General features: G+C 42.1%; 1 protein-coding gene across 1 annotated transcript in view; it reads left to right on the top strand.

The window, feature by feature from the left end:
* Nucleotides 1-6,773: 6,773 nt before the first annotated feature.
* The window catches only part of Ankub1 (ankyrin repeat and ubiquitin domain containing 1), a gene marked incomplete at its 5' end in the record, with an annotated part of 90,346 nt that continues 69,476 nt past the window's right edge, over nt 6,774-27,643 (top strand). The window contains 8 exon segments of the mRNA XM_036191318.1: nt 6,774-6,863; nt 8,703-8,846; nt 18,205-18,421; nt 23,473-23,587; nt 26,117-26,612; nt 26,614-26,952; nt 26,955-27,024; nt 27,027-27,065. Of these exon segments, the coding sequence (XP_036047211.1) occupies nt 6,774-6,863; nt 8,703-8,846; nt 18,205-18,421; nt 23,473-23,587; nt 26,117-26,612; nt 26,614-26,952; nt 26,955-27,024; nt 27,027-27,065 (1,510 nt within the window).

Here is a 27,643-nt window from a genome sequence, read left to right as displayed (position 1 = left end):
TTGTCCTTTGCTTTACATCTAGTATCCTACTATCAGTGAGTACATACCATGTTTGTCCTTCTGGGTTACCTCACTCAGGATGATATTTTCTAGTTCCATCCATTTGCCTGCAAATTTCATGCTGTCATTGTTTTCCTCTGCTGAGTTGTACTCCATTGTGTATATGTGCCGCATTTTCTTTTTTCCCTGAGACAGGGTTTCCCTGTGTAGCTTTGTGCCTTTCCTGGATCTTGTTCTGTATGCCAGGCTGGCCTCGAACTCACAGAGATCCACCTGGCTCTGCCTCCCGAGTGCTGGGATTAAAGGCGTGTGCCACCACCGCCCGGTTGCCACATTTTCTTAATCCATTCTTCAGTTCATGGGCATCTAGGTTGTTTCCAGGTTCTGGCTATTATGAATAATGCTGCTATGAACACAGTTGAGGAGGGATCAGCCCATGGTGGGTGGGTTCTATAAGAAGGTGGGTTAAGCAAGCCATGGGAAGCAAGCCACTAAGCAACTCCCTCTGCATCAGATCCCGCCATTTTTGTTCCTGTCCTGACTTCCTTCAGCAATGCTGAAATATATACCCAATAAACTCTTCCCTTCTCAACTTGATTTTTGGCCATGGTGTTTTGTCATAGCAATAGAAACTCTGACAAAGACAGTCAACTTGACTACATCTGGAATTAACTAAAATCCCCAAATGGAAGATACACTTCTGAGGGACTTTGCTTGATTTGAAGTGAGAAGATCCACTTCTAATCTGGATCTTTGATGTGGGAAGACACCCCCTTAACCCAGACCTTTGAAACTGGGAAAACCTACCTCTAATCAGGGCCACACCTTCTGCTGGAAGCCTATCTAAGGACACGGAAAAAGGAAGTTTTTGCTCTTTGCCTGCTTGCCCCTGCCTTGCTAACAAGTCCATTATTTTCATTGCTATTAGAGCCTACTTAGGAATAACAGCATATACTGAAGACCCACCGTGTGATTGCTAGGAATCGAACTCAGGACCTCTGGAAGAGCAGCCAGGTGCTCTTAACTGCTGAGCCATCTCTCCAGCCCAGGAATCCATTTTTAATCCTGGTGATCTTCCCGGAAGTTACTAAAAGTCTTTAAGACAACAATAAAAGTTCAAGCTGTATTTTAAAGACCATTAAGAACTTCAAGTAGAGGGGTGCCATACTTAAACTTGTTGAGAATACAGATCGAAGGAAGACATGAGTGAAAACAGTGAGACTGAAAAGGAGACTTGAAATAACTGAAGACTGTCACGGCCTGGAGTGCAGAAAGGGCAGTAACAGTGGGAAGAAATGGTCAGTTAAGTATCTGTGCCTGGTGAGATAGCTCAGCACGCCAAGGTTCCTGCTGCCAAGTCTGAGGAAAATAACCACAGGCCAACCTTATTACAGGCCCCACACGGTGGAAGAGAGAGTCCTCTGCCCCAAAAGGTATCTGCAAGTTCAAATTGGTTTACTGATGGCTGTGACGGTGAGGGAAAACACAAGAATCAAGGATGACTCTCAAATTTCTGATTTGAGCAGCTAACGAACTTGCACCAATTATGAAGAAAGCTGGTGATGGTGTGAAAGGAAATTTTGATGCTGAAAAATCACAAGTCTACTTTTGTACGTTAAGAATGACACTTCCGAATCCAGCATTTCGGAGGCAGAGACAGGCAGATCTCTGAGTTGAAAGCCAGCCAGGACTACAGAGTGAGTTCCAGGATGGCCAGGGCTACACAGAGAAACCCTGTCTTGGAAAAACAAACAAACAAACAAACAAAACCCTGGAACTTCCAAATGGAGATGTCTACGAGACATCACTAGATGTGCTGGAGTGTATGAGGTCTTAACAAGCTGCCTCCTTAGCAGAATATTCACGAAACCATTAAATTAAATCAAATACACTTAGAGCCAGGCTTTGTTTAGTGTAAATCAAGCAGGTAGCTTCCTGCACATTGTTTTGAGGATCCTAGGTCCTTCCCCCCATTTTTTTCTTACATGAAACCCTTACAATATCTGAATTCTTTACATTGATTATTTTGTTTGGGTGGAGAAAGAAGGCAGAAAGCTAGAGAGAGGGCTCAGAGGTTGAGCGTACTTACGGCTCCTGAGGAAGGCCTGGGTCCATTCCCAGCACCCATATGGTGGCTAACAGCCACCTGTAACAGCAGTTCCAGGGGATCTGACGCCCTCTCCTAACTTCTGTGAGCATTAGGCCTCTCCATATTTCCCAGCGCTTCAGTTCTCTTCAGGAACCAAAGCAGCATCGATGGCAACACTGTTCTGCACTAGGCCTGCTAACTGCCTCAGTCCCATTGCATTTCCTTTTTCAGGTAAGGCTGCCCATGGTTCAAAGAAGTTCCTCACACAGCTCACGGGAAGCGGGGCAAATACCCTGGGCTATGAAATTGTTCTTGCTTCTTCTTGTTTGCTTTTTGAGAGAAGAATTCTCTGTGAAACAGCCCTGGCTGTCCTGGAACTTGCTCTGTAGACCGGGCCTGCCTCTGCCTCCTGAGTGCCTGGATTAAAGGCATTCGCCACCATATTCAGCTAGGAATTGGGTTCTAAATTCCAGCCTGAGCTCTGAATCCAAGTGACTCCTGAGAGCCACTGTGATATGAGAAAGAGGGCTTTGAGTCTGAGCCAAATAATTCCTGTGTAATATGGGGCAAATAATGCAATTTCTTGAGTTTTGATGTGATCACATTTTATCTATGCATGACTGCCCTCTCTAATTATACACATTATTCAAACCCATCAATCTGACTCCAACATGTGAAACTTATTAGTCCTGCATGACCACAGCTCTCTAACAAGTGAAATTTATTAATCTTGCATGACCACAGCTCTCCTTCCATTTAGAAAAGTTTCCAATAGATAAAAAGAGAATTTGCCTCATTAAAGTTAACTTCAGAAACCACAGTGCCTTCGGTGAAAATAAAAAATTTATAATGAAATAATAGGTGAGAAAACTCTGTGGTCAAAGAAAGTCTTATTGGTACTGCTGAACTACAGCATTAGGCACACAATCATTTTTCAAACTTTAAAAGCAGCAACCCAGAGAAAATCGGTACAGTAAGTATTCTGAATCAGATCTGAAGAAGAAGTTGAAAATTTAGTCTTGGGCTGCTGGCCAAATTTCTCTTGTTATTTATTTATTTTTATTATATGTGTATGACTATTTCTCCTGTATTCACATAAGTACACCTTGTGCATCAGTCACATCTCCCCAGTCTGGAGCTATGAATGGGTGTGAGCCACCAGGTAGGTGCTGAAAATTGAACTCACTAACTCTTCAATGCTCTTAAGCACGGAGCAATCGCTCCATCTCCTGAGTGAACTTCATCCCCATTCCTGCTGTAGTTGGGGATGCTAATATATTGGCTCCTCTCCTGCTTTTCTCTTTGCCCAGTAGCAAATTCAAGGAATTATGTTTTGGTTTTTCAGTTCCCTCTTTATTTGAGAAAAAAAATCCCTTATTCTCTGCTGGCCTTTTGCAAAGGCTTACTATATTTATAACAATGTATCTAGGTGTTAACTGCACAAATCTGCATGGTTCTTTTTCCACTTGAAGTAACGATTAATAAGTTATTATTTTTTCTTTTTTTGAGATAGGTTCTCTCTAAATAGCCCTGGCTGTTCTGGAATTTACTATGTAGATCAGGCTGGCCTCAAACTTACAGAGATCTAACTATTTCTACCAGCCAATATGTTACTTAAAAAAAAAAAAAACAAATAAAACTAAACCATAAAAGAATAATATGAATACACAAAGAATACTGACAAGAAGTTACATTCCTTTCAGAATTTAATTCTCAAAACACAGGATAAGGGTGCTGGAGAGATGGATCAGCACTTAAAAGCACTGGTTGCTCTTCCAGAGGACCTGAATTCAACTTCCAGCATCCACATGGCAGCTCACAACTGTCTGTAACTCCAATCTCAGGGGATCTTATGCTCTCTTCTGGACTCTGAGGGCACCAGACTGGTTAGCCTTGAGATCTAGGGTAGAACCAAACATAACTGGCACAAATAAATAAATAGATAGATAGATAATAAATAAATAGATAAATAAATAAATAAATAAATAAATAAATAAATAAATAAATAAATATTCCCAATGATATTCTACTATACTCAGATCAGTGCCTTGTCCCATTGTCATCAGAGAGGCTTCCTCTGAAGCAGATGGGAGCTGGTGCAGAGACCCACAGCAGACATTATGCAGAGAGAGAGTCTAAATTGGAGCTTTATGTTGGGTCCTTCTCCTCAGAGATCAGGAAACAGTGCTGAAGAGGGGGAGGAGAGATTGTAGGAGCCAGAGGGGATGGAGGACACCAGGAGAACAGGAGCCTCTGAGTCAACTAAGCAGGGCTCACATGGGCTCACAGAGACTGAAGCAGCAAGCACAGAGCCTACACAGGTCTGCACCAGTGTTCTGTGTGTACATGTTATGACTAATAGCTTGGTGTTTGTGTGGGACTCTTTCGTGGTTTGAAAGAAAATGGTCCTCAAAGTGAGAGGCACTATTAGGGGGTGTGGCCGTGTTGGAGTAGGTGTGGCCTTGTTGGAGGAAATGTATCACTGGAGAGGTGGGCTTTGAGGTCTCGTATATGCTCAAGCCACACACAATGAGACAGACCACTTCCTGTTGCCTATGAGTCAAGACGTAAGGACTCTTCAGCTCCTTCTTTAGCACCATGTCTGCCTGCATGCTGCCTTGCTTCCTGTCATGACAATAATGGACTAAACCTCTGAACTGTACATGATCCACTCCAATTACATGTTTTCCTTTATAAGTGTTGCCATGGTCATGGTGTCTCTTCACAGCAACAGAAACCCTAACAATGACAGATGGTGTATTTCTGACTCTTTTGCCTACTCTTGGGACTCTTTTCCACCTATTGGATTGCCTTGTCCAGCCTCAATATGAGGGCTTTTGCCTTGTCTTATTCTATCTTGCTTTACCCTGTTTGGCTGTTGTCTCTTGGAGGCCTGCTCTTTTCTGAAAAGGAAACAAAATGGGAGTGGATCTTGGGGAGAGAGAGGAGGTTTATTAAGTCTCAATCCTTGGGACAAATGGCTAAGGTATGCCTGTTTAACATATTGAAGCAGATCTGGCTGCCAGGTTCTCCCAGCATCCCTTAGTCCCTACAGGGAATGACTGGCATAGCCTGCCCTTATCCCAAACTCTCCATCCCAGGGGCTGGTCTGCCCTTCCCCAAGAGGCTTTTCCCTGTACAGTCCAGCCATGTTGGTTACCTGCCCCTTTTGTTCCTTTGCCCTCTTGGCTGCTACACCTGGTTCCCCCTCTCTCCTCCCACTTCTCCTCTCCCTCTCCCTAGATGGTCCAGCTCAGTCAGGGTCGTGTCCACTCTGAACTCTCCCAGACGTCCCTATCTCTGTCTATGCTCTCCCTTTTAGCTACAATAAATTTTCTTCTCCATCATACCTCGGAGCAGTCATTCAGGGGAAGGTGGAAGGAGGAGGAACTATGGTCAAGATGTATTATATGAGAGAAGAATCTATTTGAAGGAAGGAAGGAAGAAAGGAAAGAAAGGAAGGAAGGAAGGAAGGAAGGAAGGAAGGAAGGAAGGAAGGGAGGAAGGGAGGAAGGGAGGAAGGAAGGAAGGAATCCACTGACGTCAAGTGGGGTAGAAAGAGATCACAATGGCAGATTGTCCTGAGTAACACAAAGACTAAAAGAGATATCAATTATACTGTGTTGCTATGCAGCAGATTTTACTATGCAAGGATGGGAAGGGAAAGCCACATTTTCTTGGTGTGTGTGGGTATTGTTCTGTACCCCACGGCAGAATTAGACACACTGCCAGAGAACAAGTACCCAAAATTGTTAGGGAAACTGAATGCGTACACACAGATATTCACAGAGAACTTTCAGGACTATCTTATTCAGCAAAATCAATTCCATTTGCCTTGCCATATGCCAGTGCACCCTAATGAAGGCTGTGTTCTCATGGGTTCTTTGATCAGCTGTCCTCAAGTAAATATAAATTCCAGACTCAGGGGATGGTGATTACTTCTCCAAAGTGTAACTTGTGTGTAGGATCTTTGCATTACATGTCAGCAGCTTGCTTAAGCTTGCCTTGGCCATTGTCTGGTGTTCTGGTTTCTGTAACCTGAGAAGAAGGTGGCTGTTTTAACTGTCTTCTGAGAGAAACATTTCCTCCAACAGAGCCACAGTCCGTGTTGTCCCATGCTGGGATACTGTGACTGTGTCTCTTTACATGCTTCCATTCACCATGGAGAGTAGACATTAACAGCTGCCTCTGGCCATTGATTTTGTCTTTGAGAATTGGAAATTTTTCCAGCTATCTGTGAAAACAGGATTTTTGTTTGGTTTTGTTTATCTTGTTTCTGAGAAGGGAATTGCATGATGAGGATTTATTTATTTATTTATTTATTTATTTATTTATTTATTTATTTATTATGTATACAGAAGAGGGTACCAGATCTCATTACAGATGGTTGTGAGCCCCCATGTCATTGCTGGGAATTGAACTCAGGACCTCTGAAAGAGCAGTCGGTGCTCTTAACCTCTGAGCCATCTCTCCAGCCCCCCTACTTTTTTTCCCCCTAGACAGGGTTTCTCTGTGTTGCTTTGCACCTTTCCTGGAACTCACTTGGTAGCCCAGGCTGGCCTCGAACTCACAGTGCCTGACTCTATGATGTGAATCTTTGTGGCTTTTTTTTTTTTTTTGGAGCTGAAGATCGAACCCAGGGCCTTGTGCTTGTTAGGCAAGCGCTCTACAACTGAGCTAAATCCCCAACCTCTTTGTGGCTTTTGAAGGATCTTTTTAGGCATTTGATGTTTCAGCACACAACTCTGTGGAAGCCATCAAACAGATGGTAAAGGTATGTATTTATTCAAGGGTAACTACAATGTATTTGAGTTTAATTATGCCTTACAGTCTAAAATGTGCATAGGATAGAGACACTATTGGGTACAATTTTAACACAAGAAACAAAGAGGCTTTGGAAAATATCACTATTTGTCTGCATGCTATATTGATGAGAATATGGTATATTGGAGATCTTAGTTAAGAAAACAAACTGAGCCAATAAATTCTGGGGGTTTATCTGAGTTGTCAAGTTGTACTTCTCTTTAGTGAGTTCATGGGTTGTGCCTGTACCAAATAACTTACTGCAATTATTCATAAAAGGACAAAACACAACACTAACTTTAGTTCATGCAAAGAGAGTGCCAGTTGTCTGACTAATGCCTTGCTTGGTGAGCAAGCAGATATGACAAATCCAAGGATTTAGGAGACAGAGAAGACAGTAGTGAACTTGTGGCTTCAATTTTAAACTTGTGAGCTTCAATTTTATTTTGTATTCAGAGAAAATTGAGGCCTAGGGAGGGCATCTTATCTAAGACCACACTGCCAGAATAAGAGACAGTCATGAAATATTTAATTTAGAGGTGGTCATTCTCATTTATTACTATTATTACTATTATTATTATTAGTGCTTTTTTGGTTGTTTGTTTGTTTGTTTGTTTTTTGAGATGGGGTCTCACTCTGTAGTTCTGGCTGTAGACTAGGCTGGCCTCAAACTCAAAGTACCTCCCTTTGCCTCCCAAGAGCTGGGATTAAAGACATATGCCACCACACCAAGCCATATTGAGCGTTTCCTGAGGATTGTTAGTATTGGGTAGATTATTGCAATCTAGATCTGGCATAGGAGATAATACACATTATGTGTCATGAATCTGTTTGAAGTCTGATAAAGCCGGTGAACTCTCGCTTAGAATGTTGTTACCTAAAATACAAAGAGAACTACAGAGGGCATTGTGATACATGCTTAGAATCCTAGCACTTCGGCTGCTAGAGCAGGAGAGAGAAGAGATTGGGGCCAGCCTAGGCTACAGAGTAAGAGACTCTCCAAGAAAACAAGAAAGAAGTGAACTGAATTTAAATATAATCCTCAAATAATAAAAATCACATTGATGACACAGTGGCTTGGGATTTTATTAACATCAGCTAGCAGGTCCTAGAAGTGCACTTAACTAGTATGCTTTCAAATTACATACATAATATTCTGAAATATCTGTAGCAGCAGTAACGTGATATGGAAATGTGATTTTTACATGGTGACAGCGCCATAGGTGCAGATAATAATTTAATATAATTAAAAGGAGAAAACTCTCAATTTCACTTAGAGTTAGCAAAATAAAGCTGTAGCAACTGGAGAGATGGTTCAGTGGTTAAGAGCAGTGGCTGTTCTTTCAGAGGACCTGGGTTCAATTCCCAATACTCACAGGGTGGCCCACTATCATCTGTAATTCCATTTCCAAGGGCTCTAATGCCCTCTTCTAGCATCCCCAGGTTCCAGGCACACATGTGGTACACAGATATACATAAGCAAAGTACTCACACACATAAAATAAAAATAATAAAAAGTTAAAAATGAAGGTGTAGTTTTTCCCCCCAACTAAAATCTATTTAGAAACTTTTGGGAAGCAACAGGGTCTAAGTTAAGAACCCTACCCCATCTTCCTTCTCTTTGTTCTAAAACAATTATAACACCATTGGGAATGGAGGGAAGGAGGGAGGAAGAAAAGAAAAGGGAAGGAGGGAGGGAGGGAGGGAGGGAGAGGAGGAGGGAAAGAGGAAAGGAAGAGGGGAGGGGAGCACTGTCTTTCTGGTCTGCTAATACAGAGACTGTTTTCATAAGAGGTCATTGCTCTTTAAGAATTATTTCCACAGTCCTCTTTCTGAAGACAAACAAGGCAGATGGTAGCTAGAATTGAAGTATGCTGGAGCTGCCCTCAGGAACAGTTGGAGCCTGTCAGACGTCGGAATGTCTTTCTGCTCAACTCTCAAATGCTTCAGTAAGGTATGACAGAATAACGGTTGCCCGAGGTGCCTCTTTCATTTGAGGTAAGTGGTGGATAGTCCAACGAAGTAATCTCACAACTTAGAAAAAGCTTTGCACAGGCTGGTGTGGTTGATGCATACCTATAATCCCAGAGCTTCTGAGGCCCAGGCAAGAGGATCATCAGTTTGAGGGCAGCTTAGGCTGTATAACAAGATCCTACCAAAAAGAATAAAATAGAGCTTCCTTTTCTTTCCTTTTTTTAAAGTTTTTTTTTTTTTGATTTAGACTCATTTATTTTTTCTATATGTATAATTGCATGGCTGGTGCTTGAGGAGTCCAGGAAAAGGATGTTGGATACCCTGGTACTAGAGTTACAGGTGACTGTGAATCACTGGATATGGGTTCTGGGAATCAAACTCAGGCCATCTGTTAAGAGCAGTACCTTCTATTAACCCTTGAGTCATCTTTCTAGTCCCACATTATGTGAATGTGTGTACATGCACATGAGTGCAGGTACCAGAAGAGGCTGCAGTCATTGGATTGCCCCAGAGCCAGAGTTAGAGACAGTTATGAGCTGCCAGGTATGAGTTCTGAGAGCCAAACCTAAGTCCTCTGCAGGAGTAGTACACACTCTTAACCACTGAACCAATGCCCCAGCCATTCTTGTCTTGCATTCTCCATTGGTACTCATGGTCTTAATGCATGTTTCATGCCTGTGAAAGGTAATAAGATACGGATGCAGCATTCTCCCTGTCCCGTCTGTTCCATCTCTCTCTCTTGCCTCATCCCTTCGCCATATGCCCCATCACATCATACAGGACTCACCATAGATCAGTGTCTAAGGGATGGCTCTGAAATATCTGTGCAGAGTGGAGCAGGTGAGGTCACTTCCCTGGTCACAAGGACAAGGGACAGTGGCATGAAAAGAGGACGTTTTCAGTAACAGGATGAATGACCGGGCAGCGTCTGTGCTGGCTAGTTTATGTCAACTTGACACAAGCTAGAATTATCCGGAAAGAGCAAACCTCAATTGAGAAAACATCCCTACCAGACTGTCCTGTGGGCAAGCCTGTGGGGTATGTTCTTGATTGATGATTGACATTGGAGGATCCATCCCACAGGAGGTGGTACCACACCTGGGCTGGAGAAAGCCATTGGAGCAAGCTAGTAAGCAGCATTCTTCCATGGCCTCTGCATCAGCTCCAGTCTCCAGATTCCTGCCCTGCTTCAGTGCCTGCCTATACATCCTTCAGTGACAGACGATGATGTGGAAGTATAAGCTGAAACAAACTCTTTCCTCCCTGAGTTGATATCAGCCATTTTTTTTAAAAATCACAATAGAAACTCCAGGATCAGTCTATATCCAAGTTCAGACAAAGCAGCCATCAGAGCTAAGTATATGTGCCAGAGAAATGTCTTTACCATTTTTAGGGTGCCCTTAATTTATGGTGCATAACTAGGGACCCTGAGCTCAGTGTTCATTAAGAACTTTACAGAACCCTAACCCTAAAATATACAAAACTGTGTACTTTGGGATTTCCTGGGCTCAATATCTCTAACTTGAAATTAGTTTTTAATGGGTCAAGTGACCCAATTAAGAGCTGCTGTTTATACTGGGGTAGAAACAGTACTTTACGCTCTCTTCTTACTTCTGAAAGAATGAGTTCTCATCCCCTTTAAATGTGATACTTATTGTCTTATATTTAGCAGCAAAAATTTTTATGATACTCAGAATTAACTCTAAATATACTTACATGACTAAGATGTTTTAAAAGATGCTCTCCTATATTAAGTACTAAAGACATGTCACAAAATGATAAGTATTGCATGACTCCATTTATATAATTTTAACATTTTTCTGAGCATTTATTATTCATGTATTTCTTATATTTCTGAAGAATGTTTAACTACCAAAAAGTGAAATTAAAATGACTATGATTTCTCCAAATTTTTTCTCTAATACTCAGAAAATCCTTTTAAAGCAAACCAAATTATATTTCTTTTCTTTCTCTGAGAGTGTCTTGTTAGGTATCCCAGGCTGGCCTCAAACTTTTGATTCCAGATGTTAGGATTGCAAGTGTGCACCACTACATCCTTCTTCCTTGTCATGTCTTACTATCTTCTCCTTACGTCTTTACATGGGCTTCTATACTATGCTCAGGCACCACACAGCTACATGGAATCAACTCCTTATAATCTTCAAGCACGGTCTAATGACCATGATAAGGGCTTAGATCTTTATTGTTTTATTTTATATGTGTGGGTATTTTGCCTGCATGTATATCTGTGCATCACATGTGTGCCAGGTACCTGTGGAAGCCAGAAGATGGTGTCAGATCCCCCTGGAACTTGATTTAGAAATGGTTTTGCACCTCCATGTGGGTGCTGGTACTCAAAATTCAAACATGGGCCCCCTGGAAGACCAGCCAGTACTCTGAACCACCAAGCCCTCTCTAGCCCCAAGTTCTGGTGGTTTTGTTTGGTTTTGTTTGTTTGTTTGTTTGTTTTCTTTAATTGTTTGCTTGCTTAGAGACAGTGGTGTAAGTTCAATTCTCACATTTGACCTGGCAAGGGGGATTTATTGGCTGGACATATAGAGTATATTGAGTGCTTTTATTTAACTAAGACCTGCCTTGGTCTTTATCCTTTAAAACTTCAATTTTGCTGGGCGGCAGTGGAAATTAAATTTTATCTATTTTCAACTAGTTAGTATATTCCCATGGTTCTCAGGTCAAAAGATACAAAAGGACATATATAGTAAAGTCTCCCAACTCTGGCTTCTGGTTCCCTCAACAAGGGCAGTCTATATTTACATTTATACTGACAAAACATTTCACAAGTACTGCCAATAAATCATCATTCTTCCAAGTGCTGCAAACTCTGCACTGTACTCTAATCTTTTTATGGGGTTCAAAATTGCAATGCAAGAAATAGACTAACAATTGCAAAATAGTTTATTCAAAAGAGTCAAGGCAGAACATAGTTATGACTAGCATGCTGACCAGCACAGTGTTTCATCAGAAACTCTCACATTTTATAGGTATTTTATTGATTTTACTCTCATTCTGTCCACTGGAGTTGCACCCAGAGTTTCTTATCACAAACTTTAAGAAGGAAAATAGTGTATTTAATTTAAAGAAAAAGAATTACCAAAATGTTGGTTCCTATTTTGGTTAGATGATTAAACAGGCTATTCCTAAAACCCACAGTATTTACTATATGTATATTATAGTTGCTGAAAATGTACTTCCTATAATAAAAAGCTCCATTGAAAAAAATCCCAACATACATTTGATCTATGTCAGGTAACCAAAGGCTGCTTCCCAAACACATTATTGCTTTATTGCATAATTAAATATATACAGATTTAAGTAACGGCCTTGTTCTGTAACATTTAATTATATTGTTTTGTGTAAGTTAGTTCTGTCTTCCGAGAATCTAGGCGAGCTAACACCTTTTAACTTACTTTAACATAAGTTAGAAATATGATAAAAGCCAGGAACTCTTACTGAGTTCAAAAGTTTACCAAGTAAGCAATTTTTCTTTTTAAACATGTACCAGTAGAGATATGTCATGAAATAAAACCAAGGCAGTTGCTTTTTGTTGTGCTTGTATTTTTGTGTAGTTTATGAAGTATTTCTTATGTGATAAGGAGGTCTTAGGTAAATATTTAGGTGATCTATTATTAAACACATTTTAAAATGGTCTATTTCCCAGTATTCCTGCAGATGAAAACTTGAATGTTCAAGTATGAAAGATAATAAGAAGGTATATGATCGCTTTCCAAACTTCATTGCAGGGCACTGTGATGCTTCCAGGGCCTGGATTCCCTCCCTCCCTGCTGCTCCCCAGTATTCTGGGATTTTTCTCTTTCTACAACACGTTGCTTATAAAAGCAGTAGAAACAGATCACAGATAACAAACAGAAAAGAGTCACAGCCAGATGCTGTTGGGTAGTTGACAATCTTTTGAGGAAGAATTGAAAGTCAGGCTCTGCAGTTACATAGCCAGAAATGGCATCTAAATCTGGTCAGAGAGCTAGATGTGAGAGTCCAACACTGGCTTCAAACTTTTTTTATTTTTAAATATTTGCATACATACACACATATGGGGAGGGGGTGCTGAAGCAGAGAAGAAGGCATCTGACCCCTAGTGCTGAAGTTCTGAGTGGTTGAGAGCTGTCATGTGGGTGTTGGGAACTGAATTCAGGTTCTCTGCAAGAGCAGCAAATGCTCTTAACAGCTGAGTGTACATGTATAGCCATCACTTAGCTCTTATAGTAGGCACTGGGCACACTAGAAGCCTTGTTAACAGGACAGGGATGCTTCTGAACTGCCATCACCAGGATAATCCCAAAGTCTGCTGTTTCTTTTTGGTTTCTAATTCTTTTTTTTTTTTTTTTTTTTTTTTTACAAAGACAAAACAAAAGCCATCATATCAAAGTTGGACAAAACAATCCCACAATCCCACAGTACATTAAAAGAGCCTCAAGAGAAGACACAAGAATCAAAGAACTCCCCTCATTTACACATTCAGGAGTCTCATAAAAATACTAAACTGAAAGCTAGAGTATTATACTCAGAGGACCTGGTGCAGACCTGTGTAGGCCCTGTGCACGCTGTGTAGGTCTCTAAGAGTTCATATGAGCTTTGATCAGTTGTTCTAGAGGGCCTTTTTCTGCTGGCATCCTCCATCCTTTCTATCTCTCTGACTCCTCTGCCTCCCTGTCTGCAGGGTTCCCTGAGCTCTGAGGGGAGGGATTCAATGGTGACATCTCATTTACAGCTGTGTGTTTCAAGATCCCCCCAACCCCTGCATATGCCTGGCTGTGGGTGTCTGTATTTGTTCCCATCTGCTGCAGGAGGAAGCTTCTCTGATGACAGCTGAACAAGGCACTGATGTATGAGTGTAGCAGAATATCATTAAGAATTTATTATTATTATTATTATTATTATTATTATTACCCCCCCTTTTTTTTCTTTTTAGAACAGAAGTACCCTAGATTTCTGAGCTATCTAGTGTAGCTGAAGTTTTCTCCAGTCCTGCCTGGCTCACAGTCAGGACAAATCTCTATCACCCACCAGTCCCACAGCCTCTCAGACCCAACCCAGTAAACACACAGAGACTTATATTTCTTACAAACTGTATGGCCATGTGGCTCAGTCTTCTTGCTATCTAGTTTTTGCATCTTAAATTAACCCATTTCTATAAATCTATACCTTGCCACGTGGCTCGTGGCTTACTGGTACTTTACATGTTGCTTGTCATGGTGGTGGCTGGCAGCATCTCCTGACTCAGCCTTCCTGTTCCCAGAATTCTCCTCTCTGCTTGTCCCACCTATACTTCCTGCCTGGCTACTGGCCAATCAGCATTTTTTTTTATACAGAGTGATATCCAAAACAATCTAGACTCTGGTTCTTGGTCACTCAAGCAGTGTCAGGTTCTATCTCACGGAGTGGGCCTTAAGTCAAATCAGACATCAGTTGGTGACTCCCACAAGGTCTGTGCCACCATGACCTAGCATATTTTGCAGGCTAGGCATATTGTAGGTCAAGGGTTTTATGGTTTTGTTTACTTTTCTCTTTTAGTAGCCTGTAGAGTACCTTTCTGTGTCATAGACATGGGGCCATAACAAAGTTACAGAAATAGTTTGGTTAACCCAGTTCCCAAATATATCTTTTCCTGCACAGCTGCTGTAAAAAAAGGGGTGGGGTGGGGAGTTCATTTGATTTCTCAAGTGGAATTCACACCACTGAATAAAACCAGACATTACTTCCCCTTTTGTCCACTATGGAACAGGTGGGACATATTTCTGCTTACTTGATGTCTGCAAGTTTTTGAGGCAGAATTGTAGCAGAATTTGGATTTACATCAACCGCAATTTGTGTTGTCTGTTTCTAATAAGAACACTTTCCTTCTCACTGCTAATGTGCATATATTATTTCCAGTGTGTTTGCATCTACTTTTTGAAGACAAATAAATGAATTATGACCTTAAAATGGGCATATTTGTTTGGACTGAAGAGTAAGATATTGTGAGTTTGTCATCTACCATGGTGTATTGGTTTGGGTGGGTTTTTTTGTGTGTGTTTCCAAAGGGAAAATCTAGTCTTAAATGTGTCCAACCATGATTTGTTTATGGTGCTGTTTATCTGACATACTTGGGTTTAACTGAACAACCTGTCTTAATGCTTGCAGAGGAATATCATGTATGGAGGCAAGGAGATGCCTTCTCTTCAGACACCCTCTCTCTTTAAAAAAAAATTGCTTATGTGTATTTTTGTGTGTACCCATGTAGGTACACATATATACAAATTCTATAGTATTCATGAAGAGGTCAGAAGACAACTTGAGGGATTTGGTTTTTTCCTCCCATCATGTGGGCCCCAGGCATTGAACTCTGGTCATCAGAGTTGGTGGTAAGTGTGTTAACTCATGTATAACCGTCCTGTTGGCCCACAGACATCTTATCTTACAGAGGGATGTCTTGTTTTATGATGCTTTCTATTGTATCATTTCGTTAGCAAGTTGCTATTAATTGGCACCTGTGGAGGTGGGGAAGTATCTCTGCAGCTGCAGGAAACAAGAGGGCAGTTCTGTTGAGCACCACTAAGTAGCAGGTGTTGGTTCAAACTTGGAGACTCTGACCCCCAGTAGTTTATTTTAGGCATATTTAAGCACAGCACAATTTAGTGAATTTTTTTTTTTGGTGAAAAATAGCCCAATTCTATGAGCACAAAAAGCAAAAAAACAAAAAAACAAAAACAAAAAACTGAAGACATAACTACATGATAAAATACATGGGATATCTTCCATAAAGACAGGTTCTCTAGTTTGACACCTTCCATAAAGATAGGTTCTGTAGATTGACATGCCTGAGATAATGGTCTGGGGAGGATTCAGTGTGGTCTCTGCCACATAGATAGCACAAAGGTCACCAGGCTATCAACAACATGTGCTCACAGCCTTCAGGTGGAAAACAGGTTCGTCCCTCCCTCTAAAGAGTGTTTATATTCCTGGTTCTCCTAGTGCTGATCTGTGAGCACAAGGACCTCTGCATCTTCCATAGGTATCTATATGCTCCTTTTCCCATACAGTCAGGGACAGAACTGTCTCCCACTATGCACCTCATTACAATTCAAACTACAATTCAAATGTCATTGCATTTGAAAATGAAGTTTATAAAATGGTGTACATGTGGTTACAATAGCACAATGAAACTATTTCCCCCTACATTACAAATGACATGAACTCAGGATATCATCTGTGTTTACTGATACAAAATTCTAGTGCTTAAAAACAAGGAACAGACCCGAAGGAGTTTTTGGAGACCTAAGAACCTAGTTTCAGAGATGGCATTTTCCCTGTCACTTCTGATTTTCATCTAAAGCTGACAGCTATTTTTCAACTGCCCCTTGTTGTGACTTGCTCTGGAGTTACCTATATGTGTGTAAGACTAGAGAAACTTTTCTTTGTAAACATATTGTAATTCATATTCTGGCATGCTTTTAACCACACTTATCTAACATTGTAGATAGTAGTTTAGTGTTGAGATCAACTTAATTAATTGTTAAGATTAACTGAAGCCTCAATGGTTTTGTTTGCCTGGTGTTATTTGCAATTCATTTGTCATCTGTTTGCATTTATTGATAAATTAGAGAGAGATAAAGAGAAATCAGGGGAGTCTAAATAAATAAGAGACCACTGTTGTGTAAATTATAATTTTCCTTTCTTCTCCACTACCTTTGAAAAATTTATGTATATGTGTATATGTACACACACACCACATATGTGCAGGTGCCCACAGAGACCAACCAGAAGAGGGCATCAGAGTCCCTGAACTGGATTTACAAGTAGTTGTGAGTGGCCAGGTGTGCTGATGTGCATGGGAACTGAACTTGGGTCCTCTGGAAAAGCAGCAAGTGCTTTTAACCACTGAGCTATCTTTCCAGTCTGTCTCCACTGCCTTTTAATTATATTTTTACAGTAATTTCTGCCTGCCCACAAATATTTTGAGAATAAGTTTGGCAGATGCTTACCTGAGGAAGCCCAAGGGAAACAGGCGTATCCTTCTTGAGTGAGATTATTACAAGCTACACTCAGAACACTTAACCTGCTGGCCACAGATAGCATCTCAGCTTGTTGGGCTGGCTTCATGGGCAACAGAAGAAAGACTGAACTTGTCTACTAATTTGAGTCTCTGTAATGGGCCCTCAGTCAAATCATTGGAAAGTCATATTGCATGAGTAGCATCATTCCTCCAAGAATTTTCGAGACATGTATATTGTTTATATTATGGCAATGCTATTTGGGAAGAAGGGAATGGATTCAACATACACTAAGTTTGTAGCAGGAACTGGCTCCAGGAGGAGCCAGAGAAGAAGTTAATTTTGGTCTGGGTTTTGTCCTTTGAGACGGTTATATAGAAACTTTCTATGTGAATGAGGCTGGTCTTGAACTCCTGATCTTCCTGCCTCTACCTCCCAATCTCTCAAGTCCTGTGGCTATAGGCAAGATGTGGTAAGTTGCTGGATTGGCTGAAGGGTGCATGAACGACCTGGAAGCTGGGCCTTCACTTCTAAGAAAGCCTCCATGATGGGGACTTTCTGGGGCAGTGCCATGCACTTGCACGTACCCAGACAGCAGCAGGCCACTGAAGGAAACTGTTACAGTCTCCCAACCACCAAAGAGGAAGTACGGCCAGTTTCACTTCCCTAGACTGGAGGAAAGGTATTCATCTTCCCTTTCCCCTCCTGGGCTTGCTTGGTTCAACTGTGGCTGCCAGGATTAACATTCCCCCAAACTTTCCATCTGTACTTGGGATGTCTAAGTTCTACTTGCTTTCTTTCCTATGTGGACTCTAAAATAAAAGGAACAAAGGAAACTTAAAAAACCACTAATTTATTATTTCCCTATTTAAACAGCAATAGTAAATAGAAGTGTATTTTATAAAAAGGCAAACAACACAGACAAGGAAGAACATACAACATTGTCCCTCCTGCTCTTGCTTGGAACCAACCTCCAGAGTGAGTCTCAGAGAAGGGACAGAGATTCCGAGCCCACAGCCTCTCCATATTAAACAACAGTGAGGCATGCTCTTGGCACCATTTCCTCGGTAAGCACAGGATGCGCACTGGTGGTGCTCGGCTTCCATATCTGGATCTGTAGAGTAAGGGTTAGAGCCCTTCGATCTTCACCCCATCACTCAAAGTGGGGACATGTCATGTCCTCAGGAAGAGGAGTGGGACAAAGTCCCAGAAGAAAACTGGCTTTATCTCCCCTGTTTGCACTCATGTCATAGGAGGTGGAGGTGCTCAGATTCCAGTGTCCCTGACACAGCCTTCAGACAGTGAGTGTCCCCTCTTTCCTCCTTGTAGAAAGAAGACAAGCCAGCCCTCTATGTGTTTAATGCTGTGACCCAGGAGATGATGCTAATAATGGAGAATGTGTCTACTCTGGGTAAAAAGGTGTCTGACCTGAGAATACTGGTGAGTCTAAGGTGTGGCTTTCCCATGAGGGTCTACTGTCCCCGGACACCAATGGGACTGGAGATGTCTGACGGCAACACCCTCAAGGACTACCAGATTGACATTGGTACTGCCCACCACATTTCATGTCAGCTGCCACTCAGCACCAGCACTCTCTGATATCAGATTTTGTAGCTTTTCAAGAGAAAGTGGAACCTAGCTTCTTCTATGCTGACTGTGTTTTATTTACCCTAAAATAGCTAATACCTTACATGGTTTAACTATCAGAACTATAGAAAGATGTATAGGGATAACTCTCCTTGGTCTCCTGGCCTTCTAAACTCTCAGTTTCCTTCCTACAGGAAACCATGATTGTTATCAAGATTTCAAATCACAAATTAAGTCACCACAAACGGAGCTGTTGCAAATTGAAACCTCAGTAGACACACTGAGGGTATAAATTATCAACTCTTTGCTCTTTCATCCAAGTCTGTAGAGTAAGAAATTAAGATCTCATAGCTCTGCTTATTCCTATATTTCATTTAAAAATGTTTATTTGTATGTGTGCATATGTATATGTAAATATATGTATGTGTACATATATGTACAGGTACCTTTGGAGGCCAGAAGAGAGAGTCAGATCCCCCAGTGTTGGAGTTACATGTGGTTATGAGCCACTTAATATAAAAGCTGGGAACTGAACTCCAGGTGCTCTGCAAGAGCAGCCCTCGTTTTTCTAACTGATGAGCCATCTCTCCAGCTCTGCTCTGCTGATCCTTCTTCCTTTTTTTATTCCCACCACCCCTTTCATCTGTCTCATCTTGAGTGCACACCATAGCTCTGCTAATTCTTAAAGCAGCACTTTGCTAATATCCTAACTTAGCATTTGCTAATATCAGGGCAGAGTAACATCACCTTTGTCTTTTAAAGAGTATTTCAAGCACATATAGGAGTTCAGGTTCATCAATACAACATTCTGAAACCTGCTTTGTATAATCTCATTTTTAACTGTTGCCAGTTTGATTAAAACACCCTTCCTAACTGCAGTGCTGTGCAGGATGAGGAGCTACCTCAGCTGACTGGAATTACCCAACAGGAAGGTTACAACCAATACTATAATACCATAACTTCAATACTATATATTCAGGTCACATCTTCTTGGCCAAACACCAACAAGAAAAAGTACTGGATTTGTCTTACTAGAAAATGACTCAAACCTTGGATTACTGAAGGTGAATGGGTCCTTGCTGAAGATCAGTCCATCTCAGAGTGGGAGTGTGCTATAACATTTGCTGTAAGGGACTATGAGTTCTCCTAACACACCCACCAAGCTCTGTAGGCAGGCTTGAGCTAAATAGTTTTTCTTTCTGTCACTGCTAAATCTACACTTACTGATATTTCTCCAGGCTCTTATTTTGTGTAGCAACCTGCTTTCATGTTGTCTGGAGCTGAGGATCTAGAAATTTAGTTATTGTCTCTGTTTTTGATCAGAGAAAGCAAAGTTGTGGGATCTGTCCCCAGAGTGCTACTCTAGTTCTGAGGACTTACTTGAGGCTCACATGGCCTGGAATGTAGGGCTCACACTGGCATTTGTACTCAAGCAACTGATAATCTCATTTTCTAATTAAAGATCAAAAGCGAAAACAAAACTAGAATGATTTCTGGAGGGCTTTCTTTCACTCACATACTTCTTGGATTGTAATATTTTAAAGCTGGAAAGAATTTAAAAATTACTTGGTCCAAATCCACCTTTCTCAGATTAAAAAAAAAAAAGTCAAAGTTTCTGAATGGTTCACTCATGGTATGTTGAAGCAAAGAATCCCTTAAAACAAGCACAAAGTGCAGTGCCCAGGAAGCATTTCGGTAGATCTGGTGGCTACCTGGAGAACACAGGACATTGGAACAAAGGCTCAAATGAAGGATGGGAGATGGGGTGAGACTTTGGCCTGCTTCTCACCATCCCTAAGGCATAATCAGCATTCCCTAGTTAGCCAACCCCTTTGCTTTAACTAGAGGAATCCTGGCAAGCATTCTCAGCCTTGCTGCTGTTTAAAGATGAACTCTGAATCATTCTCCAAAAGGAGTGGAAAATAAAGTTTTGGGAATGCAATCAAGTCCAGGTTGAAAAACCAAAGACTTAAGTTTCTCAATGAGTCAGCATGTATACCTGCTCATACAGAAATGTACAAAGCTGCCTATGGACACTAGGCATTTAACAGTAAAACGGAGGACATGAGCCATGGACATATCCTCAGTAATCCAACATAATCCAACAGAACAGGTTGGTGTAGGCCGATAAGATCACAAGATGTCATTCAGAAGAATGTGGGCTAGAGCACATGGGATTCTATGGGCAGTCTGAGAGGAGGAACCGAAGGCATTCTGGCCTTCCAGGCCAGGAAAAAAATTCGAGCCACAGGCTTATGAACACACTAATCCCAAGGAGAGGCTGAAAAGAAGAGACTGTAAACTGGAAGTGTTTCCCGAACAACACAGGGAAGTACAGTTAAATGAACCAACCATGGTTGTAAGTACCTATTATCCTAGCACTCAAGAGGCACAGACAAGAGGATCACTACAAATTTGAGGTCCCCCTGGTCTGTGTGGCAAGTTCCAAGTTAGCTGGAGCTACATAGGGAAAGAGTGACTGCCCCCATCTAAATGAAAAAAATAAATAAATAAATTTAAGGAGACGACTCAGTTGACCAAGTGCTCGCCATGCACACAGGAGGACCCAGGTTTGATCCCCACTACCCACACAGAATGGCACATGCCTATAGTCCCAGCTTTAGAGAGGGCTCTGTGGAGCTTGCAGGCCAGCTCAACTGGTTAAATTGCTGAGGTTTAGATCAAGGAACAGACCCTGTCTCTAAAAATAAGGCAGAAAGTAGATTAAGAAAGAGAGGAGAGGAGAGCTGGAAAATGGCTCAATAGTTAAGAGCACCTGGGTTCAAATCCCAGCATCTGCATGGCTGCTCGCAACTGTCTATAACTCCAAGATCTGACACCCTCACACAGACATACATGCAGGTGTAGGCAGACTTTTCTGTCCTGCCTGCCAGCTCCCAAATAACTACGTGGAGACTTCTTATTAATTATGAAAGGTCAGCCAATAGCTTAGGCTTGTTTCTAACTAGCTCTTATAACCCATTTTTAATAATTTACTTTCTGCCATATGGCTTTATTACCTTTACTCTGCCCATGTTGCTTTCCTGTGTCCTCCATGTCTGGCGGGCAATTCCTTGAGACTCTGCCCTTCTTCCCAGCATTCTCTCTGTCTTGAAAAACCTGCCTAGCTATTGGCCATTTAGCTTTTTATTAAACCAATCACAGTGAATTATCTCCACACTGTGTAAAGGAGTAGTCCAAAACATGCAGGCAAAACACCAATGCACATAAAATTTAAAAAATATAAATATAAATAACGTATATAATAAAAAGATAAAGAAAATAAAAATGAAAGGCCCTCAACAATGACTTCTAGCCTCTATACACATGCACCTGCACATTCACACTGTTAAATGAATTTTGGCTTGAGATTAGGGCAGACTTTCTTTTTTTTTCTTTTTGGTTATTTTGAGATAGGGTTTCTCTGTAGCTTTGGAGGCTGTCCTGGAACTCACTTTGTAGTCCAAGCTGGCCTCAAACTCACAGAGATCCACCTGCCTCTGCCTCCCTAGTGCTGGGATTACAGGCGTGTGCCACCACTGCCCGGCCTAGGGCAGACTTTCCAATGATTCTGAAATGGCACTCAACATCCTTCAGCATTTCTGCTACATAGTTATGGGAAGCAACACTCTCAGCAGTAACAGCTATAAAGTTAGATATCAGTTAACTCTGAAAAATATTGAAGGTGATATACATCTGTATCAAATATTCATCCAGTATTTAATTTTTGAAAATATTTATCGCTGAGGTAGTCATGGTGCACGCCTTTAATCCCAGAACTCAGGAGGCAGAGCCAGGTGGGTCTCTGAGTTTGAGGCCAGCCTGGTCTACAGAGTGAGTTCCAGGACAGCCAGTGCTACACAGAGAAACCCTGTCTCGAAAACCAAACAAACAAAAACCACAACTTTTTAAAATCTCTCTCCGTGTGTGTGTGTGTGTGTGTGTGTGTGTGTGTGTGTGTGTGTCCACAGAGGTCAGAAGAGGGTACCAGGTTCCTTGAAGCTGGAGTTACAGGCAATTATAAGCTACCATATGGGCGCTGAGAACCAAACTCAGGTCCTGTGCAAGAGCCAAAAGTGTTCTTAACCACTGAGCCATCTCTCTAGCCCTAAGATTTAATACTTTCGGCCAAAATAAACAAGTATATCCATCCATCTCACTAGTGTGCAAATTTTCTTTAGTCTTTTATAAGTGATAAAATTATACATATACCAAAGAATTGCTTTCCACTAAAATATTTCAAGCTTTCATTTTATTTTAAACTCTGTGTGTGTTTGTGTGTTTGTGTGTGCCTTTTTGAGTGTGTGTGTGTGTGTGTGTGTGTGTGTGTGTGTGTGTGTGTGTGTGTGGTTATGAGTGCATAAGTGCAGGTGCACAAGGAAGCCAGGAGTATCAGAACCCCTGGATCTGAAATTACAAGTGGCTGTGAGCCACTTCACATTGGTGCTAGGATGCAAACCCAGATCCTCTGCAAGAGCAGTACACACCCAGATCAGAGAGTCATCTTCCCAGCCCTGGGAATTTTTTAAACATTTATTTATTTTGTGCCACGACATACGTGGAGGTCAGAGGACACTTGCAGGAGTCAGTTCTTTCCTTCCACCACGTGGGTCCTGAGATCAAACTCAGGTAGGCAGGCTTGGCATCAAGTGCCTTCACTGACTAAGCCATCTCGTTGGTTCCTAAAATAAATTCTTTGTGATTGATTATAAGTAAATGTCCGATGTGTATATTTATTTGATATACCTGTCCACCCAAAACTGCATAATGTTAAAGGGCTTTTCCCAGACAATGAAGGCCTAAAGGAAAAATAGCATACATCCTTGCCTCCTCTTCCTCCTCCTCCTCCTCCTCCTCCTCCTCCTCCTCCTCCTCCTCCTCCTCCTCCTCCTCCTCCAAGGTTTCATGTCACTGTGCTCTTGCTATGTTCGGAGAAAGCTGTCATTAAAGCTTAATGTATTGCTGAGCCACAGTGACAGATTGGACCGTAAACTGTCTCTCTATCCACAGGCACAACACTTCGTTTGGATGTGTGGGATGGATGGAAGGAATTTCTCACAGGATGTCTTCTTGGGCAAACACCTAAAGTCCAACGATTCTTATCAAAAGAAGGACCAGTACTCAAGTATGAAAACTAAAGCAGATGTTAAATGGATTTAAGTCACTTTGTTTTAAGCTTCCATTCAACCTTGAACCTTGCATTCAGTTATGACTGTAATTGGCTCTTTAGCTGAAATGCCAGGGTTTAACAACAGACATTGTCCCCAAACCATCAACTGTTGTTCAATATCAAATGTTAGGTTTTATTAGAGCTTAGAAATGATGAGTCTGACTTCTCCTTAGAGTCCTTTTGAAGAACTGGCTTGACCCCGTCATCACCTCCACCCAGCCCTTCACACACAGTGAGTGACTCTCAGGACAGCCCAAACAGGGTACCTCGCTGTACTGTCTTCTGCCTCTGACATGAATCTCACGCTGCATGAGTTAATGTGTTTGCTGAGATCAGAATAAAAAGCTGTCCTCTCGCTGCGGTAACCGTTCACTCTTTTGCCTTGCGTGAAGGGTAACGTGTGTCTGGCACTGTTGAACATGGTTGCCTTGGAGAAGCGGTGGTTATTTTACTGTGTTACTACAGTCAGCAGCTTCCAAAGTTGAAATAACTGTTAGTGGTAGGGTCTTTTAGAACAGTGCCCTCTTCTGGTTGATTTGAACACATTTTTACCAAATGTAGACACTACCTGGAGCTCCAAAGGCTCCATAAAATGAAAGACAGGAGACGGAGTTCTTACAAGCATGAAATAGTCAAAATTTTCCGTCAGTTTCCGTTTAAGGATAGTTGTAATCCTGTTTCATATTCTGGGTCAGAACAAACGCCTGTGTTACTTTTAATACTGTGTAGCAAGTGTACTGCCTGAGATCAAGCACTGTATGATGTATATCTCATTCACTCGTACAATAGTTTCATGGTGGGCACTCTTCACTTTGACAGGAGAGGAGAATATTTCACAGATGTACATAATCGGACTTAAGTGCTCTCTTAGTTCTTCTCCACCTAATTGCTGGTTTTATGTGGCGACGCAATGTTATTCATTAAGCCGTGACTGTTACCGTGCGTGAAAAGCCACGAGGCACGACAAAACCCACTTTCAGAGTTTATTAGGGAAGGAGGGACAGAAAAGAGTGTGCTTAGGCATATGGAAGATATGTGCAGGGAGTGGGGGGAGAAGAATTGGGGGAGGAGTCTGTGACCTACTTTTTATGGATTCCCCTGCACATGCGCATATGGACTTATGGAGCTATGCCAAACATGCAATTGAGCGAACACGCCTTACACAGATTACGTAAAATGTAAGACCCCTTTCTTGGCTACTGAACAGGGCATGTGCAGTCATGTAGCTGGGGAATGGCCAGGAATCCCAATACTAATCGGCTCATATAGTTAATGAGTACTTACTATGTACTGTACAAGATCCTAAGAATTCAGTAGGAAAAAAGAGGGCTTACCGTACTCTGTAAGCTTACAGGGAAAAAAGCAAGTGACCAATTCCTGGAGAAGCCGAAAGGCAAAATATTTGGGACTGTGAACTCCAAGTCCCCTTTGCCTTGGTTTGAAGCCCGGCTCCGTCTCTATTTAGCTAGGAACACTTGGGCATCTGTCTCAGAGCACGTTTTAGGGATCAAATGAGTGAATAATCACAGGGATGTTTGGCCCATAGAAAGCAGGATGTAAAGCAAACTTTGCTGCTACTACTCTTCGGTATGAAAGGGGTTGTGACAGGCAGGGCACAGGGCAGACAGAACAGAGGCACACACCATAGGAACATCGAGAAGAGTACCCGAAGAGAGATAAATATGAGCTGAGAACTAAGGATTTGTGTTCAGGTAGGTGGTAAGGAGAAAGAAAAAAAAAATCAATGTGTTGAAGTAGATATTCCAGAACGATATGCGAAGACCCTGGGGCAAGACAATAGCTTCAAGGAACTGGATGACCCATGAGGAATGAGGCAATTAGTAGACAGAGGCCTCTTCCTAGAGAAATGTGTGAGAATTTTGACTTATCTTTCAAGTTTGGGGAGATATTGGGAGTGGTGGGATAGTAAGGTCCAAGATGTGATCTACTTTAAAAACTATAGCTCATGCTGGGTGTGGTAGCACATGCCTACAATGCCAGCACTCAAGAAGGCACAACCAGGAGTTCAAGGCCAGACTTAGCTACATAGTGAGTCCAAGACTACTGTGGTCTATAAGAGACCCTGTCTCAAAAAACCAAAACTCTCTCTGTGTGTGTGTGTGTGTGTGTGTGTGTGTGTGTGTGTGTGTGTGTTGTACACTCTGTGGTGCATGTGCACATATGTGTGAGCTCATGCATGAAAGCTAGAGGAGGATGTCAGGTGCACTGCTCTATCACTCTCCACCATGTTCTTTTGAGACAGGGTCTCTCTCTGAAGCAGGCCAGTGGGCAGCCAGTCCTAGCAATTCTGTCTCTGTCCTCACAGCACTGGCTTACAGGTTCACCTGGCAGTACTTTTATCTGATGCCCCAATATCCCAACCCCTCTAAAACATGTTCACAGTTAAATGAACATCATAAGGAATGTTTTTGTCTGTTTGCTGACTTACTAACCTTTTCTGCCAAACTTGTTCCACTCATTCAGGTACCAGAAGAGGGTAGCCGCCCTGTACATCGCTGCTCTTCATGGACACACTGAACTCACCGAGTGGGCTCTGAAGCAGGGCATGCAGCCCCATGAGGCAGTTGGTGTTCACCCTTATCCAGCCTGGTGCCACAAAGCCCTTCACACAGATGTCTCTAATTGCCCCATTCACGCAGCTGCAGAAGCTGGCCAACTGTTAATTCTGAAGGCCTTTGTCATCTGCAGTGTCCTGTGCTTGGAATGTAAAAACGCAGCAGGGCAGACTCCCCTAGCCATTGCTGCAAGATGCCAGCATAAAGACTGTGTGTTGTATTTACTGGGTAAAAGGCTGTCCACAGTTTCTTTTCTAAAGCTTTCAGTCCTAGTGAGGATTTATATTAAAATAAAGCAGTGGATCCTCAGAGCTCAGAGTTGTGGCTGCCATCAAAGCCAACTTGACAGAGGAAGGGTATCTGGGGCAAAGGTTGGAGACACTGTGGTGGTGGATGGTTTCACTAAAGCAAAAACGGACATCCAAGAGCTGCCACAAGGCTGGAGACAAGAGCTGGCAAAGCACTCGGAGCAAACTGACACCTTGCAAGCAACAGGCAGGCAGGAAACCTATCGATTCTTTAGTACTTTCGCAAAGGGACATCAGCAAACAAACACATCTCCATCCTCAGTAACCACAAACAAGTGCTCAGAATTCCAAAGCCATCAAAGAAAAAAACCAGAAAAATAAAACTGCCCCGGCGGAGAGGAAAGAAAAGCACATAAAAAATGCCTGTCTCCCCCAGGTCCCGCTCCCTCCAGTTTCAAGAGTAGAGTATTCACACCCACTGTTCCACCTGCACTTCCCCTGCCCCCCAATGCTGACTGTTGGCTAAAGACCTTCTTCACATCTTTCTCAGAGCACAGTGGGAGAACTCCAGAGAGAATGCCATCTACTGCTTAGCTGTGGCAAGGCAATGTTTTCTCTTTAAACATGCAAGGGCATGTTGAATAAGGCAGGTCTAGGACAGAGAAATGTTCATGAAGGCCTACTATGGCATACTGAGTAACACAAGTCGTTTTAACATTTAATTGCTTAATTAGCATCAAGGACTTTGTCTCACTGAGCCTAGTGGCACTTGCCTCTAATCCCAGCATTTTGGAGGCAGAGGTATTTCAAGCCTGGCATCCATAGTAAGGCCATCAAAACTGTAACAATAAAAGGTTCTCATCTCAGCCTTAGAGCCAAGGAAAAACTCAGCTGGTGCTATTGCCCAGTCTATGTGTCACTCACTCCTCAAGCACTCAGGAAGGGACACAGGACAAAGAAACTTGAAATATGAGAGAGTGTCATCAAAACTGCCTCCAAAGACTGAACAGCCATGAAAGTAGAAGGGGAACAAAAGAACAAATTAAAAAAACAAATTGAGGGGCTGGAGCCATGGCTCAGAGGTTAAGAGCACTTGCTGTTCTTCCAGAGGTCCTGAGTTCAATTCCCAGCAACCACATGGTGGCTCACAACCATCTACAATGAGAGATCTGGTGCCCTCTTCTGGC

This window comes from Onychomys torridus, chromosome 6 (genome assembly GCF_903995425.1).
Source record: "Onychomys torridus chromosome 6, mOncTor1.1, whole genome shotgun sequence".
Taxonomy (NCBI): Eukaryota; Metazoa; Chordata; class Mammalia; order Rodentia; family Cricetidae; genus Onychomys; species Onychomys torridus.
This window is presented reverse-complemented; position numbering and strand designations above follow the sequence as displayed.